Source organism: Malaclemys terrapin, chromosome 6, assembly GCF_027887155.1.
Source record: "Malaclemys terrapin pileata isolate rMalTer1 chromosome 6, rMalTer1.hap1, whole genome shotgun sequence".
In the NCBI taxonomy this organism is placed as follows: Eukaryota; Metazoa; Chordata; order Testudines; family Emydidae; genus Malaclemys; species Malaclemys terrapin.
Genome location: NC_071510.1, coordinates 32,372,297 through 32,390,747, shown reverse-complemented (window position 1 = coordinate 32,390,747; position 18,451 = coordinate 32,372,297). Strand labels below are relative to the sequence as shown.

At 40.2% G+C, this 18,451-nt stretch overlaps 1 protein-coding gene across 1 annotated transcript in view; it reads right to left on the bottom strand.

Annotated features, from left to right (window-relative positions):
* Window positions 1-17,578, bottom strand: part of RASEF (RAS and EF-hand domain containing) — a 56,064-nt gene extending 38,486 nt beyond the window's left edge. Inside the window, exon 1 of the mRNA XM_054032822.1 lies at window positions 16,357-17,578. Coding sequence (XP_053888797.1) covers window positions 16,357-16,688 — 332 coding nt within the window. The 5' untranslated portion in view covers window positions 16,689-17,578. The remainder of the gene's footprint in view (window positions 1-16,356) is intronic.
* Window positions 17,579-18,451: the final 873 nt, after the last annotated feature.

The following is an 18,451-nucleotide window of genomic DNA, read 5'->3' as shown; positions in this document are numbered from 1 at the left end:
CTCATGGCATTTTTGTACACCTAAACTAGCATTCTCAGAAATCATTTCTTTTATACAGGCTAGTGCTTTAGGTATATTAGGTATTTCTGTTAAGTTAAAATTTCAACACTTGTAATAATCTTTGAAGATTCTCTGCCATATATGAAAAGTTGCATGTTTCATAACATATTTTTAAAGTAATATCATGATTCATAATGATCATGGTACTAACCAGGTTTATCCAGTCATGACTATGCATGAATAACCAGTAATTAAAAAACTCCCTTAACGCATATTTACACAGTTTGGTCAATAACCCACATTTAAAATACAGATAAGGGCATTTTCATTTGACACTAATATAAAAGTTAAAACACCTCTGACATTTAATACAAACTATCACCATGCTTAATTAATTTTTAAATGAGGGAAAACAAAGAAATTCAAAAGGCTGAAATTCCATCCTCTTATTACTTTGTTCTCAGTATTACAAGGACAAGACAAAGTTGAGATGCTATGGTTCATATCGTGTAGTATTCCTTAGGCAAAACAAGAAGAGTTTAGAATGGTTTAGATTTTGCCCGGCAAAAACAAATTGAGGGCCGGATCTTGCCAACATTTACAAAGTAGGTATTAATTAATTATTGTAGTATTATTAGTGGTCACTTTTAACTCAACAATACTACTCAGATGAGTAAGGACTACTTATTTAAGTCAGGATTGGTCCCTAAATAAAAGAAAATGTGTTCTTTGTATATCAAAATCCACCATAGTCAAATGAATCCTTCATCCCTCTAAGGTAGATACATTCAACATTATTTGGATCAGCACTCTTGGGTCTTTGGGATGTGAACGTAAAATCTAAAGCTGAGCAAAAAATTTGTAGCGACTACATTATTCAATGAGTTTTTCTTTTTGTTAATTGTCAAGATGACACATATCAATAAGACACATGGGAATGGGTGACAGCGGATGGATTACTTGATAATGACATATTCTGTTCATTCCCTCTGGGGCACCTGGCATTGGCCACTGATGGAAGACAGGATACTGGGCTAGATGAACCCTTGGTCTGACTCAGTATGGCTGCTCTTATTCATTAGTAGGTATTATTCACCCCCCCAAAAATGAAAACTTCTTGGTCCATAGATGATTTGTGATCAGTTTATTGAGAGCATTTGATATTCAAAACTAATTGCACTGGTTAGTTTTGACAGGATACATAGACAGGGCCGGCTTCAGGGTTTTTGCCGCCCCAAGCAGCAAAAAAAAAAAAGCCGCGATAGTGATCTGCAGCACTTCGGCAGCAGCTCTACCACTGCCGCTTCATTCTTTGGCGGCAATTCAGCAGCAGGTCCTTTGCTCCGAGAGGGACCTGCTGCCGAATTGCCACCAAACAGCCGGACGTGCCGCCCCCCTCCGTTGGCCACCCCAAGCACCTGCTTGCTGAGTTGGTGCCGGCCCTGTACATAGATCACAGCATGTTTCTGCCCCCTCAGATGGATGAGCACAACTTTTTAGAATCAGGATTTTGGTGTGCACGTACATCTGAGTTCAAAATTTGCATTTCGCAAATATTTTATATCTGTTCTAAATTTGCTGCTTCCATGAACGTTCCTGCCCATAAAACTCAGTTATAGTATTCACAGAAAGCAAACACAAACATAGCGAAAATTTAGTCCATTTTTTTTATTTGAGAAAATGTCTGTGGAGTTTTTTTTGAGGTATTGCACATACATCTGTATGCTCACACATCTGTATTGCACATACAGGTTCTGTCAGCTCTGTTTGGACAGAAGAGATCGTATCATCAACCCTTTCACAAGAGTAGGGGGGTTGTGTGGTGTTCTTCGAAGGAAAAAAACAAAAAAAGTCCTTGGCAAAACAATGCTCAGGCCCTCCTCACTCCAGTGTTGTACAGTACTGCTTGACTGATTCCCACCATCCTAATGGAGCTATATGTGTAAATCTAAAGTGTGCTTTGTGGTTGGAAAGATCCTTTGGGACAGAAAGCACTGTACTCATGTAAAATACTACTACTAAAGCATGTTTAGTGCACTGACCAATAGGTTCTTGCTTACAGTACAGCATATGCAGCTACAATGCCTCATGCTGACAAACTGAAAATTAATCAAGTACACTGGTCTCTCCCTACAACAAACTCCTTGCGCCAGTGGTGAAGCTTTGTTCTGTATTTTTACAATTTTACATTTTTGTTCCTGTTCCAAGAGTGTCACTGCCACTCCTCTCTCAGCGTTCTATTTTCTGACATCAAAGATTAAACAAATGAACAAACACAAAGAACGAAGGTTGAAAGCAATGCTTCACTACCACTGTGTCTGACTGCGCACAGATGTGGGTAAGCTTTGTATTAAGATGTTGATGTCAGAAACATAAGTAGCTGTTCTAGTACTTTAGGCTAGCTATGTGATCCCAAAACCTCTTTATGTTCATTGTTCCTCACTGGCCCAATTACAGCAGTCAGAGCTAGATTCAGAACACCCTAGTGGCATATTTTTATGCAGAGCCAGTTAGGTCTAAGAGGTAAAACAAAGCCCACACAACCACAGTAGTGCAACACCCAAAAGAAGCTGCAATAGCCACTGGGAGTTTTATTTTTTTAAAACTGAAACTGACAGCTAGGGGATGTTGATGGCACTTACCTGAGCACATCAGTGACAGCTTTGCATAAAATCTTAATTAAAAACATGACTCAACAGCCCACAGAAGCAACAGAAAAACACAGAAGAAATTAAAAATTTGTAACAAATTTGCTATAATTCCATTTGACCACTGGCATCTTGAGCAAGATGGAATACATTTTCACAAATTATCAGTAGTGCCATTGACTTAATCACCTCAAGTATCTGAATTTTGTAACATTAACTTGCAAGCTCACTGTAATACTTTATAAATTCACAGAATTTTAGAAGGATGTGGCCTTGTGCAGTGAGTGTTTGATGGTTATGAAAATAATTTTTTCTAAATTGCTTATTTGCATATTTTTGAACATAGTTTGGGACACTTTACTGGCATAATTATAGCAGGATAGAGTCATTGTACTGAATAATTTAACTGATTCATGCTGTCCATTTTTTCCAACTCTTTATGGAGAGATTACTTTTCAAAAATGTACTAGTTAATCAGAATTGTTTGCTGAATAAATTATGAAAATAAGTTGTGGTCTGCAGCTTATTCCTGAGCAGTGCATTGTGAATATCTGATATTTGAAACTCAGATTGTTTTGATGGGATACAGAGGGAGACTAAAAAGTTTGTATTTCAATGTTAGAAAATTCAGAACTTTCAATTTAAAAATTAACCCAGTTTGAATTCTTTAAGACTGTTCAATGGTTTTTTTGGCCTCCTTCACTTCCAAGTGCCAAGCTTTTAACTCTTAAAAATGTGTACACCCAGAGATGTACATAAATATTATTGCATGGGATAGATGTTTTAAAAACTGATGTGAAAAATTTAGTGCTATTCATTGTTAATAGGGCCTGAATCCCTGTTGTGGAATCTGCCAGCTATTCCCAAAAGGTATGTTCCCAAAGTAGAGCTTTGCAATAAATGTAGAACAGAAAAGCATTCTGAGTATTGATGTGTACCTTCCCTGAATATACCTTGCTTCATCTTAAGGTCATGCCTGGACAGGTATTTACAACAGTGTTTAAGACAGAGATTGGCCTGAAAACTCCAGATCCAAACACTCCAAATTTCAGATCCGTATCAGCTCAAACCCATCTCCATTTTATGCAGTTGTAGGGAAAGCAGGCTCTACCGTAGCTTGGCTAGCCACCATGAATGGAGCTAAAGTGCATTAGAGCGAGGCCAGGAAGAGATGACCTAAGGTAGAACTCTTTTTTTTTTTTTTTTTTTTTAAACATGACTCTGCGGCATGCCTCCATGCACACTGACAAATCAAGGCATCTTGGAACCCAGTTCAGCCACAAACAAGTTTAAATTGTGTTTATGCACAATTGTCAAGTGCATTTGCAAAACCTGTAAAAAAAGGGCCTAGAAACTTTTAATCCTTATGGACACTGGAATTCTGAAGCCAGTTAGGATGCTTGGAGTACTCGTTTTCATATTAATATGCTACAGGCCTGATTCTGATCTCATGCCTCCTAACTTTATCTTTCAGTTTTACATCTGTGTAACAATTTATTTCAGTGGAGTTATTCCTGATTTACATTGGTATTAGTGCAGTCAGAATCAGGACCAGAATGTTTTTCAGGAACACAATTGTCTCATAATAGCGCTAGTGATTGAAGCTCTGGGAACAAATTGGAAGGTCTAGACAGTACCTGTTTATTTGTCTCAAGTGCTTTGAATGAGTGCACTGTGGAAGGTTTTGCCCTCTTTTACCCATCGCTCGTTTCTTGAGTGTTATCATCCTGAAATGCAGCTTTTTATGCAGTAGACACTGATGCACATTTTTCAGTCATGATTATTTTGTACATTATTTTGCAGATTTGGTAGCTTTGTCCATGCCAGTGTTATGCTGAGTTTATTAAATTTTAAAGATCTACTGATATTTTATGGAAAATCAGTTACTTGCATAGTTCCATAGAAGAGCTATTATGAACAAAATTAACATTCACATAGCTCCAACTTTATAGAAATGAAATAAAATTAAATTCTTGTCCTGAAGAGATGGAAGCCTACAATCAGGTAAACATAGGAAGTAAAATGAAGTAAGGCACAAAGAAAGGAATAGATAACAGAAGTGGAGCTTTGTAGTGAAAAGCATGGAAAAATGGTGGGATTTTCAGAGAGAATATTTATAACCTTACATTTAATGACCTTTCTAGGTATGTAGCATACACTCAGGAGCGCCGCCAGGTTTTCCGCCGCCCTAGGCAGCGGAAGGTCCCGCTGTGGAAATACCGCCGCGGTCACTGCCCCCCCAAATTGCAGCACCCTAGGCGACTGCCTAGGTCGCCTAATGGGTTGTGCCAGCCCTGCATACACTTCCTCACATCATTTTTAGTTTATATTTACTTGGGTATATTTCAGACTGAAGCTCAGTGTCCTGTAAGATGGGTGGGGAAAGAAATCAAATTTCTCCAGGTAGTGGGATTCAGGAGCTGGCCCTGAAAAGCTCTCTCTTCCCTACCCCTATTCCTCTCCTCCCCTCACCCCACCCAACTTCTTGCTGGGGCATGAAATTCCTGTCTGGGGCATAAAAGGAGACAAAATCCAAAAGAAGTCACTATCCATAGTTCACCATTTGCAGACATCAATAACTGCTGGTACATTTGATGGTTACATGATTTGCAAGCACGAGTTTTCTCTTGAGGTGTCAGTGGGCGTTGGATCATTTCTTATTCTAATTTCAGGGAGGAAAAAGCTGCTTTCCTTTTTATACAGACTTAAAAATACCCTGCTGTTGTCTTTTAATGTTGGCAATTGAAATTTCAATACGTGTGAGGGTAACTGAATACTCAGATAAAGTCAAATAGCTTTTAGTTGTATAATCTGATGTGTGCCTCAGTTCTCAATAAAGGAGAACTTCTAAGGCTCATGCAAATATGCTCCAATAGGTAGCTCACTACATATAAAATGAAATCACTGTCTTTTTGTGCTTAATTACTCATTGCATTTGATTTAATATAAAGGAAGAATGGTTATGTCTGAATGAAAAGAAAGCAACAACAAAAAAAGATTCAGTTAAAAATCAGATGTGTTGCATTATACTAGGTTACTAGTCTGGAAACACTTTCCACTTTTTGTGCTACTAGCACAATTGCTCACTGAGTATAAAGGCTAACTGGCAAACAACACTTCCGCTTACAGTGAATGCCTTAGGTAGGAAACTGACTAAACTCACCCCCCGGAAATTTGTGGAAAGATAATCTTTCTTTGGAGGAAAAAAAGATAAATTTACTTCTCCCATCTAATTTCAAAAGATAATAGAAGCAACTATGACACATGCTTTGAAGGCATCCTGACAGCAAGCTAAATTAAATTAATTGGACAATCAATAAATCAAACTGCAGACAGGCAAGACACATCCCATAACAGTTGTCTAAAAAATTAAGCTAGTTTCAAAAGATGCACTATACAGTATGTAGAAACAGAATACCTGCCCACAGATACTGTATATCTAACATCTACTACTATACTGAATGCCGATTTGATTGGGAGATGGATCATTAATACTGAAAACAATTAAGGCTTATTTTGTGCCTTTTAGTGTTATGTTTACTGAAATAATTCCTGAGCCTTGCTTATTGAAATCTCTTTGATTTGTGGGCACTGAATCTGACCCATAATCATCCTGAGAACACCGCAAAATATGATACAATCTGGAAAATATTAATACCACATGGTAATTAACCTTAAGCTGTTTGAAGCAGGTCTTAAACCCCAATCTTGAAATTATTTACACATGTAATTTTACATGTGATCAGCCCTGCTGAACTCCTATATAATATTGGAGATACCAGACACTTTCCTTACACCTTATCAACAGTTTGATAAGGCAGCAGTTAACAACATAACTTATCATTTTAAACTGGTGGTTCAGCAAGGATTTCTCCTTTAGCTGGTGTGATATGGTTTGTCATGACTAAGATTTAAAGGTGTATCATTAGACAGATTTTCTAAGTAGGCCTCATCTTGGCCAGCTGGCATGTGTTAATAGTCTACATGGGCTTGTCTATGCTAGAGTGTTAGAATGTGCTAGTAAGAGTATGCTAGCTAACCTTCTATTCTGATCAAGACAAAACCCATAAGGCAATATTAGAAAGTCAGAAGTAAGTACACAGATAATGTTAACTAGCTGGAATTTCTGATACCACAGGAATTGTGTATTGTCTCTACTAAAGTCAGTATTCAACTCTAGAAAATTATTTTAAAAACCTATATAATACTTTTGCTCCTGCATTATGGCTTTCTGAAAAATTGATTGATTTTGGTATCTTTTGCATTAACCGTACATAAAGACAACATGACTGGAACTCTATTAAAAACCCTAGTTTTGATTAAAGAAAGTGAATATGCCATAGTTAAGGCCCTTTGTTACAAGTTCTTACTACTTTTTACGGAAAAATTCCTGGGTTTTACAAAAGCTATTATTCGGTTTTTTACTGATTGTCACCGGAATTTTGGACCACTCATGTACATGAAAACACTGATTATGTTAAGAAAATCCAATAAAATTACATTAGGTAGACATGTTGCGGTTCATGGGATTCTTCCATCCTAAGTACAGGACTCTGCACTGGTCCTTGTTGAACTTCATCAGATTTCTTTTGGCTCAATTCTCCAATTTGTCTACCTCTCCCTCTCCCCCCCAGTTTAGTGTCCTCTGTGAACTTGCTGAGGATGCAATTAATCCCATCATCCAGATCATTAATAAAGATGTTGAACAAAACCAGCCCCAGGACCAACCCCTGGGGCACTATGCTTGATACCAGCTGCCAACTAGACATCGAGCCATTGATCACTACCCATTGAGCCCAACAATCTAGCCATCTTTCTATCCACCTTATAATCCATTAATCCAATCCATACTTTTTAACTTGCTGGCAAGAATACTGTGGGAGACTTCAGCAGAGTTTTTGATACCGTCAAGATATATCATGTCCACTGCTTTACCCATATCCACAGAGCCAGTTATCTCATCATAGAAGGCAATCAGGTTGGCCAGGTATGACTTGCCCTTGGTGAATTCATGTTGACTGTTCCTGAGGGGGGAGGGATGGCTCAGTGTTTTGAGCATTGGCCTTCTAAACCTAGGGTTATGAGTTCAATCCTTTGAGGGGGCCATTTAGGGATCTGGGACAAAAATCTGTCTGGGGATTGGTCCTGCTTTGAGCAGGGGGTTGGACTAGATGATCTCCTGAGGTCCCTTCCAACCCTGATATTCTAGGATTTTATGCTTATGTTAATAATAAATTAGTCTACCTGTCTGTTAAAGTGAGGCAATGTAGTGGAAGATACACAAACATATGTGTACATACTGTTAATGTACAGTTCATTAAATAAGCCACAGAATTAAACTGCTTTTAGTTTCAATACTCTTACTTTTCTCTGTTTGTTGCTTTTTTCTGTCCTCCCGTTCCCACAATATTAACCCTGATATTTACCCAGAAAACTATTGAGTTAATTTTTGCACTATTTTTACCATTTTATTAATTTTTATAATGAACACTGAAAAATTCCTGGAACATTTTAAACAAAATAAAAACTGAAAATGAAAGGCCTTAGCCATACTGATGCATTATAAACCTTAGTATAATTTAAATGTTAATAGCTAAGCAGCATGGCCTAGTGGATAGGACGCTGGACTGGGACAGGAGAACTGGGGTCAATCCCTGGCTCTGCCATTACTTTGCTGGGTGTTCTTGGGCAAGTCATGTCCCTTTCTGTGCCTAAGTTTCTTCATCTGTAAAATGGAGATAATGATACTGATCTCCTTTGTAAAGTACTCTGCGATCTATAGATGAAAAGCACTACCTAAGACCCAGGCATTCATTATTATTGAAGCACAAGAGAAATTTCTAATCCAAGATTCAGATTTTTTAATAGTTTTATTTCTATTTGTATCATATGGTGAAATTTTCTATCGTTTCTTGTTTGTAGAATAAAGGCCAATTGTCCCCTTTGATGCAAGTGCAACTCCCAATGGCAATACAAGGAAGTAGAGAAAGGTTGTCCTTTCTATCTTACAGGGAAACTGGTCCCATTTCTGTCCTGTTACTCTGATCTTCTAAGGCTTACTCCTCCATTTTTATGAGCAATCCAGCAAGGCACTTAATAAGCACATGCTCAAATGCTTTTCTGGATTGGGGCCCACTACCAAGTACTCAACACCTTGAAGGACCAAATGCTGAATTATTACAGCTTACCTGTATAACTGAGGTCAGAATCTGGGCATAGTCAAGTTAGCGCGTCTATTGATGGTTCATATTTTAACTAACTACACATCTGAGCTGGCCAGGGTTTGTTTGTTTGCTTGTTTTAAATTATTTTACTTGTGGTTCTCAGTACAAATATATCCCAGGGAAATACTATATCAGAGAAAGAAAAATGCATGTGCTGGGACACAAAATGTCATTTTGAGAACAGATACAAACTATTATGTAAAATTTCAGATACTGGTAAACTGCATACCTTAAAAACAGTTCTGTAATTAATATGGTGAGAAGTTTGCCATTTAAAGATTTTTTTCCAGTTTTGAATTCAGAAGCATTTCAGCCATCCTGTTTAACTTTTCCTTTAGGAAAAGTTTAGGAAATGTGGATTTATAAACAGTTAAATGTAAAACAATACAATAATATAAAGTCATCTCAAGCTTTACATTTTTTTGTCCAAGGCCCATATTCTTCAAACACTTAAGTATCTGCATAACTTTGCTCATATAAGTAATCCTATTGATTTCAATGGGACTACCCAGAGGAGCAAAGATAAACATGCTAAAACATTTGCCAGATCTGGGACCAGCATGGAGAAATTTAACTGTAGCATAGCTCGGCCTCCAGTACTTGAAGACTAAACAGAAAGGAAAAATAAAATAAAACAAAGGATGCCTTGAACTTGAATTGATACATGCCTAACAAATGAAGCCAAGGATTATACATTAGAGAGGTTCAAAGTGATTTAGAAACCTAAAAAGGAAGAGGACTGGTTTGCATGAAGAAACAGTACAGAATTATTCATTTGATATGCGTACACATGCACTTAAATCACCACCATTTCATTTTGAATGTCTTTCAGTTGGTAATTTGATGTCTGAGAATTCCAACTCTCATAATCAGACCACATCACTTATACCAAATAAAGCTATTCCCATTCCCTCCTACTACCCTCTTAGACAAACAATGGGACAGCATTCAAATTGCTGCTGCAAACACAGTAACCAAGACACTGGGATAGGTTTGTTAGTGAAAGAAGATGAATGCTTTCACAAAGCACCATGGAGCACAAGTCATATTTTTTGATCTCCTACTGAATGACTCCTACATCAGTAATCATGGTAGGCCCAAAGTGCATCAAAGAGATCCTTTTTATTGAGCGATGCCAGTTCCCAGCTGCCTCTGCATTACATACTGTGGGCTTCTGCAGTTCCCTCCCCTCAGACTACCTGTCTGGGAAGTTAAACCACCTAAAGGTACAGTTACCAATATCAATCTTCCTTCCTCTGCCAGCCAAAACTTAAGAATACCATAATTTAAATGTTTACATAACACACAATTCCAAACACTTATAACCAACCTAATTAAATTTACTAACAGTGTTGTATCAATCTCTGAGGGGTCTTCAACTGTCACTTGGACTTGCAGGTTTCCCTTGAACATAAGTACTACTGTTGTCAGGAGGCAGTGAGTCTATTTTTTCTGGCGGTATTATATCCTGGGGCTCAGTTGTCTGGATCGGTTGTGGCTGTTACCAAACTGAGACCTTCTCAGGCAAGACAGCAAACATAGTGCCCCTCATCCCTTTCCTTTCTCAAAGCTGGGGAAAATGTCTGTTTCCTCCTCAATATATGTCCATTTGGAGTGACACCCTCCTAAAACATTGCTGTTTGCAACCATTCATTTCCATCAGAGACATTCACTGTGCCGTATTCATGAAGTAGGGATAGCTCCCAGAACCCCAAAACACATTGAGTTTTTTGTATAGCTTTATCTGTCTCTTTATATTTCTGCAAATCTCCAGTTCCTCTGAGATCACCTTTTTCATTACAGGCATTCTAGTTCTCTGTTTTCTATTAAATAAAATACCTACAGGTAATAAACTATGTTTCATTGGTACATTCTATAATGTAAAGGTAAAGATCTGTACTTAGGTATTGTTAAATTACAGACCACCACCAATGACTGCAGCATTTTTCAACAGACACTTCCTTATTATTAACATCATTTTCAACCAATCCATTGGATTGGGGTAATGGGGACTAGAGGTTACATTCCTAAACCCAAACTTCACTGCAAACTTCTTAAACTTATATCCACTGAACTGCAGCCCAGTGTCAGATGTAACCACATGTGGGTATACCCACATCAGGTATACCATGGCTAGCAAAAACAGATTTGATATGCACGATTACCTGTTTAGTTGTAGTATCTTCTAGTAAAACTATCTCAGGGATGTGAGAATAACAGTCTATAACAAATGCATAGTTCCCCGCCCCCCCCCCCCCCCAATCATCGTAAACAAATCTATGCCTACTCTGCTCCAAGCAGAAAATCTTTCCTGTGTCACCAAAATGGGCTCTTTTGCTTGACTTAGCTAGTACTTCTGGCACATAAAACAAGCCATGGCAGCTTCCTTAATGTCGCTGTTCTTTTGAGGCCAATATAAAATGTTTCTAGCTCTCCTCTTAGAGTTTTCGATCCCCACATGAGCATCTTTTATCCTTTTTAACATATTTTTCTATTACAATTTAGGGGTCTTCATCCTGATATCGTCAAAGAAAATGCCATCTAGGACTGAGAGCTTCCCTCTTAATTGGTCATAGAAGCTGGGAACATGCTCTTCTGACTACCCTATAGAAATAGCCTTATTCACTTTCCACAGCTTCTCATCCTGATCTGTTGCTCTGGCAATCACAGTCCACATTTTGTCTGAGACCAGAAAGGTTATTTTACCAAACTGACATGCACAAAATCTAGCTCTGGAATTTGCTCCCCTAGACAAATATTCTAGAAAGCATGTCTGCAACTACCAAATCACTCCCAGGTTTCTATTCTATTTGCAACTGAAAAAATAACCTTTATATTTTTGGGGAATATTTACCAAGCACTTTATGGCAATGGTAATAAATGGTTTATGGTCATTTCAGCTAACATTGGTTTCCCATAAATAAAAATATGAATCTTTTTACATTGATGGACTGGCCATAGCCGCCTCCTTTATCGGAGGACACGGATACTCAGTTTTTTGTTAGCGCCCATGGCGCATAAACCACTCATCTCCAGTTTTGACCATACTGCTGCCAATACCCTCCTTGGAGGGATCTATGGACATCTCAGTTTTACACTTACTGTGATAGTACCTCCAGACTAGGGCCTCTTTAATTATCTTCTTCAGTTTTTCAAACCCTTTATTAAGACTGGCAGCCTATGTACACTGGACATCTTTGCATAACAGTGCTCTCAGGTTGCTGGTTTAAGCAGCTAGATTTGGCACAAGTTTCCCTACGTAGACCACCATTTCAAGGAATCTTTGTACCCCTCTCGTCTGTTGAGACAGGCAGGTGATGACCTCAACCAGGACACGTTGCTGTGTTAGCTGCTCTTCTAGGTATGTTATTTCTGTTACAAAGAATTTTTGTTTTTTTAACTTCAGCCCAGCCGCACTTGCTCTTTCTTGAGCTGCCCAGAGCCTCTAGTCATACTCTTCTACTGTTTTTCTCCAGATCAGAACTTTACCTTTCTAAATCTTAGTATCAGCTAAGATCATGAAACATTTGTTATATTATTCAGTGAAACACCTCAGGAACAAAACACAATCCAAATGGCAGTCTGTGGAAACAGTGTCTCCCAAAGGTGTTTTGAATGTGCACAGGTGTGCACAATGTTTTCTTTCAGCACACATAGAAAAATATCTGGCATCAGCCATATCCCTCAAAATTTCTCCCCTGACAGGTAGTGGAAAATATTCTCTTTTTACATATTTATATCATTTTTTAGGTCTATAAATAAGTGAAGGAGTCCATCTTTTTTTTCCCTTCAGTGATTAACAAGTGTACCCACTATTTTGGTTCTTCTCATTCTGATTACCAGAGCAATAAGCCTGTGCCTCTCTGCTTTAGGCCAAAGAGAACTTTCCTAGGTGTGTGAATAGTGGGCAATTAGGCTCTTTCAGCTATACTCTGTACTCATTTGAGAGCCTCCCTATCCCCTGGAAGATGTCCTCAAACTCTCATCATTTGTTTTGATTCTCTGCCCCACCAAAGAGTGCACCTCTTGATGAGACTAAGAGTTTGACACTTTTAACCCAATGGCAGATGTTCTTTTCCCTGGCACTACTACAAATTTTATCTTTCCAGTTTGTTATTTACCCATATATCTAGTTAATATTCTCCTTTAGTGGGATAAACTCACTACTGTTTTAGCATTTACCTTCACTCCCCCCCACCCCCCGGCTTTTCTTTTAGTGCTATCACCACTGTTTCTGACAACTCAGTGGCTTGTGCACCAGTGTCCAAATGAAAATTAATAAATTACTGATTTGCTTTCTGGCAATCAGCCCATTCATCTTCTGCAGCAATATTGTCCATTGCTTATGAAAAATTCCACTGAGCTAGCAGTGATGTCGTTCTCCTCTTTGTCCACAATATGCATAAGTTTTCTTAAACAGGATGCCCAAAACTGACACACACAAAATTAGGCTCCAAGCCTACAAGATGAGCCACATGGATGGACCCTTGTGAATGCACAGAGCCCTACTGAAGTCAGGGTCTCTGCATGAGCACAAGGGTCCATCAAGGCACACTAGCATGCAACACTGAAGCCTAAATAAACACTTCTGAAAGTGTAGCTACAAGACAAAGACTTTGAACAAAGGTTTTGGCAGGTAAAAAACAGCTTTTACTCTTAATTATCCAAAATATTAGTACTACATCTCTTGAATGCTTTTTTTTTGGGGGGGGGGGGGGGAGGAGGGAATAGTATAGATTTAAAACAACACTTTTTGGCCTCATTCCTACAAAGACTTCCATACATATTTAATTTTATACACAAGTAATCCCACTGAATTACATTGGACGAGTCACATATTTCAAATATTTCAAAGCACTTGCATAGGTTTTTGCAGAATCAGAGCCTTAAATAGTAGCAGTTAAACTTTAATTAAGGAATAACATTTAGATGTTTATCAAAACACTACAGATTATTCTATTTTATTAATATACAGACCTTTAAATCAAGTTAAATAGTTGGGCATCTTGATTTAAAATTATAACCCAGTGAGTTGAGATTCATCATGTCTGACTTGATTTTTTTTAATTTCTTTAATATTAAGTCCTGAGCCATTTACAATTGTTTCAAGAAAATAGATTAAAGCATGATCTGGACTAAACTTTTAACAATGAAAAACTTGATGGTCTGGAAACATGCTGACATTTTCAACTATTTTGAATAGGTTCACTTGCACCAGAGGTTTTGCCTATTTATTCTTCTGCAAAATCTCTTCCTTGTTTCTTTCTCAACATTTCCAACTACAGCCCTGGTCTAGGATTATACTGCTTATACAGTGCTTTAGCTTTTTACATAAAATTTGTCTGATTTAAATTAGATTGCTTGTGAGTAAAGTTAAGCCTGTGCATATGCGTTTGCAGGACCGTGACCTTAACAAGCAAGCCAGGTTGATACCTTTCCTGTCTAACATGAAGCTTTACTCTGAGGATGGCTGGTCAAAATTTTTTGCATAAAAAGTATTTAGCCAAAAAATGGTTTTTTAACAACTCTTCAAAAAACAACAACAACAACAAAACCCCAAAACTGTCAACGTCAAAATTTTCTGATTTTATAGAATGTACCGATTTTAATTAAAATTTCTGCTAAAAATAATAAAAAAAATCAAAAAATAGACAATGGATCCATTTTGAATCCTTCAAAACGGAAACAACTTTACAATTATGGAAGTAATTTTTAACAGTTTTCATTGCGAAGCAGGCTGTGGCCAGCCTTATGGGACTGAACATATTCTCACTGACTTCAGTGGAAGCAGAATCGGGGCCCTCGCAGAAGGCTCAGAGCATAAAGAGAGAAGTGGGAGAATTCTTGTGATGTAGTGAAGTCTGAGTTGAGATCACAGCACAGGAAGTATGGTGCAGAATGAGTTAATTACAGCCTCCTTGCTTATTCAAGGAGTCAGTCAATTTAAACTTTCAGACAGAAGAGAGATTTTTTTTATCTTCTACTCGAATGACAGATAACATCAGATTACTATACCTGAAAGAGATTAGAGGGGAATTTTCTCCCTCATTTGTTTAAGTTGTGCATTTCACAATATTTTGCATATAGTCCGTTTCACTTGCACAGTCAGTCCTTTCTCTGTTTGAGTCTTTCACAGTAGCAGAGGAGAGGGAAAGCATTTTAAAAACTCAAAAATGTGATAGTAAGGACCACAAAAACTGGCAGGGAGACCCAGGGGCAAAGTAGCACCTGAACCTACTTTTAACTCATAAATGTCAAGATTTCAAGTGGGCACTGTCCCATTAATGTGATTTTCTTTTTCATCTGTTGCTTTGTTTGGTACTGAATCATTTGTCTTTTGTTCAAATGATGTGTGGGTACTCAGCAGCTGAGGGAGAGGATATTCACAACTTGAACAATGCAGGAGTGGAGAGATGAAATGCAGTCCATAAGCATCTGCAACTCCAGAATACAGGGCCTGATCTAAAGCTGCTATTGACTTCAATGAGCTTTGGATCAAGCCCATAGGTTGGAAAAGGGGGTGCTGGTATTCCAAACCTCTTCCACACATAGGTTTTGAATCAATGCACCTATGTAACTGGCCTCTGTCCAGAACATACTATGCACAGCCTCTTTGTAGCCAACTGGGATCCCTCCCTCTGTGTGGCCCATGGGAGGCTCATCTCCCTCTGAGTCCCAGCAGGAGCCGTGCCCTCTGGATAGCTTAAGTGGTTAGAAGTCCTTGCAGTCCTCTACCCCACAGAGGAATTTTACCTTACGTACAGAAGTGTTTGTATAAGATCATGTCCTGCCCCACCAAATGCAGAACTCCTCACCCTTTCCCACAAGCATTAAACCTACATCCTCTTTAAGCTACGCTTCCATTAATTCTCAGGGACCCATCAATTAGGTGATGTCTCTTGAGCTCACAACATGCACAGGTGCCTACTCTGGCTAACCAGGATGGACTTTGGGATGGTTTCACCAGCATGGAAAACCCAAAGAACTAATTCTCATATAAAACTTGTATAAAAGGGGGTGGGGGAAAGAGAAGCAGATTGAGAGGGAATGAAATGAAAAGCGACTTTCCCCTATTTCACACAAACTATTATTACCCTGAGATTGCAGCTGGGACCATACTCTCCAACAGGCACTGCTGTGCTTTCCAGGCCAGAAGTTACCAGCTGTACTGTGACTGCGGCTTTTCATCCTGAGCCCTACTGTTCCCTTGTGACACCCCACTCCCTGTCTCTTGTCGTGCAGTCCTTGAGCCAAGGGCCATCACTTTGTGCAGCGCCTGGCACAGCTAAGCGCTAAGGCTGCCTTGTGCGCACGGAGGGTCCCCCTAAAGCAGGCGGTGTCTCCGCTCCCCGTGCTGGTGCCGTGTGGGGCGGGTAGGTGCTGAGACAGGGGTGGGTTAACTGCTGCCACACACCCGTGCCACTCTCCCTACAGGTACCTGCGGCCGCCGGGGGAAGCAGCCCCGCCGCCAGCGCGGCTCTTACCTGGGGATGTATCTGGCCTCGCTCCCGAGCCGCAGCTCGAAATCCCGCCAGGGCTGGTTCGGCCCCGCCGCGCCCCATGCCTCCTCCTCGTCCTGCTCCAGCGGCCGCTGGCCGGCCCCGCGGAAGCCCCGGGCGAACTCCTGGAAGGTGATGGCCCCGTCGCGGTCCGTGTCGAGCCGCCGGAAGATCGCCTCGGCCTCGGCCGGCCGCACCCGCAGCTCGGCGCACAGCGAGCCGAACTCCGCCCGCTCGATGCGCCCGGAGCCCCGCACGTCGCAGGCCACGAAGAGGGAGCGGAGCCGGGCCAGCTCGTCCCCCTCCTCGAGCTCCATCGCCAGCGGCCCGGAAAGCGCCTTCCTGCCGCCCACTCCGGGCCGGGCTGCGGGCTCCGCTCCTGTCCGGCGCTGAGCTCAGCGAGCCGACCGGCCGCACAACTTTCCCTGCCCCCGGCCCCTCCTTCCCTCCCTCCGGCCCGAGACGCGCCTCGCCGCTCACTGGGCGGAGGAGCCCACACACCTCTCGAGCGAGGCAGGAGCCCTGGAAGTCGGCGGGCGGAGCCCAGGAACGTGCTGTTATGCAAGGTGTAGCGTTTGGCTGCCCGTGGGCATCGCTGTCAGCAGCGCTCACCCTGACAAACTTGCCAGGTTCGCCTTAGACAAATGATGCGGTTACCTGCGTAACTGCGGCGCTCCCTTCTATTTGCTGGAGGAAATCCCCGCAGGAAGTAATGCAAAGAGTGGGGTAAAGTTACTCAGTTAGTTATGGAAGCTATCTAGGAAGCTTTTAAGAGTGGACCCTTTTTGCATATGTTTGCATTATATTTGCTTTGGAGAAAACATTAAACGGTCTGTTAGAAATGTTTCCTTGCTAAGTGTTCAGGCCACAGGAATTGCCTATTTTATGTCCAGTGGTTCAATTGAATCTGGGATTCTCTTTAGGCTGTTAGTAAGATGACACCATTTAGAAGTTGGTTATTCATTCTCTGATTAGTCCCCTTACCACAGTCCTCTTCTCTGTTCCAGCAGAAACTTTCCAGGTAACTGAAATTTCCCCATCCGTTTTTAAGACTCTGTATTTGAAGAAGAAAAAAGGGCATTAAGGACTGGTCCAAAGCCCATTGAAGTCAATGGGAGTCTGTTTCTTATTAAAAGTGCTTCCTGTATTAATAAATAGTTGCCTTTAGAATATGTTAATTAAGAATGTCCTAGTCCAGTGTATTGTGATCCAGATACAAGGGCAAATGATACGAATGTAAGAGGATCCTATTAAAATATCAAATCAACAGAAAATGACATCAGTGAAAGTTTATGGGGACCCTGTTGTAATATAAAATATTGTTGTTCCACAGCCTGACTTCTGAAGAGACTAACAGATCCAGGAACCAAATTTTTTTTTTTTTCAATCATCTTGTTTAATGTAGACCAGAACTGGCCAATCTCACTGAAGCATAAACTCCATTAACTTCACTGAGGCTAAGGCCCGGTCTACACTTAAAACTTGGATCGACATAGTGCGCAGTGGTGTGAAAAATCCTAACCCCTGGTGTAGATGCAGTTAGGTCAACGGATGAATGCTTCTGTCAACCTAGTTGCCATCCCTTAGGGAGGTGGTGTTGCTACACTTCTTAACTAAAACGTTCACTCTGCAGCACAGGAAGTCCTATGTTCTTGGAATTATCTGTAACTATGGGGTCTGTCAGAATTTGTGATCTACCATACATCTCATTTAGGAAGCCACTCTAGAGTGATCCAAAACACTATTTAGGTTGACTGATTTATTGTTTTATAAAGGATTCACAATACCAACTTCAGTCTCTCTAGAAGCAGCTGACATGACCTCAGAAGTGGGTTGGAGGAACAAGTTGTGTTTTTTTCTCTGTGTCTACACAGGGTCAAGCCAGGATAGCTATGCTGCTGTAGCCCACATAGTGTAGATATGGCCTAAAATGTAACCCTTTGTACTCCAGCAAAATCTTCCTAACTAGAAAAAAAGAAATCCTGCTTCCTCCCTGCTCTTATATGAAAGGTGGCCCACTAAGTATTGACCTGATGAATAAACAGACCATATAAAGAAAGAGCACTGGTACTAACAGAGG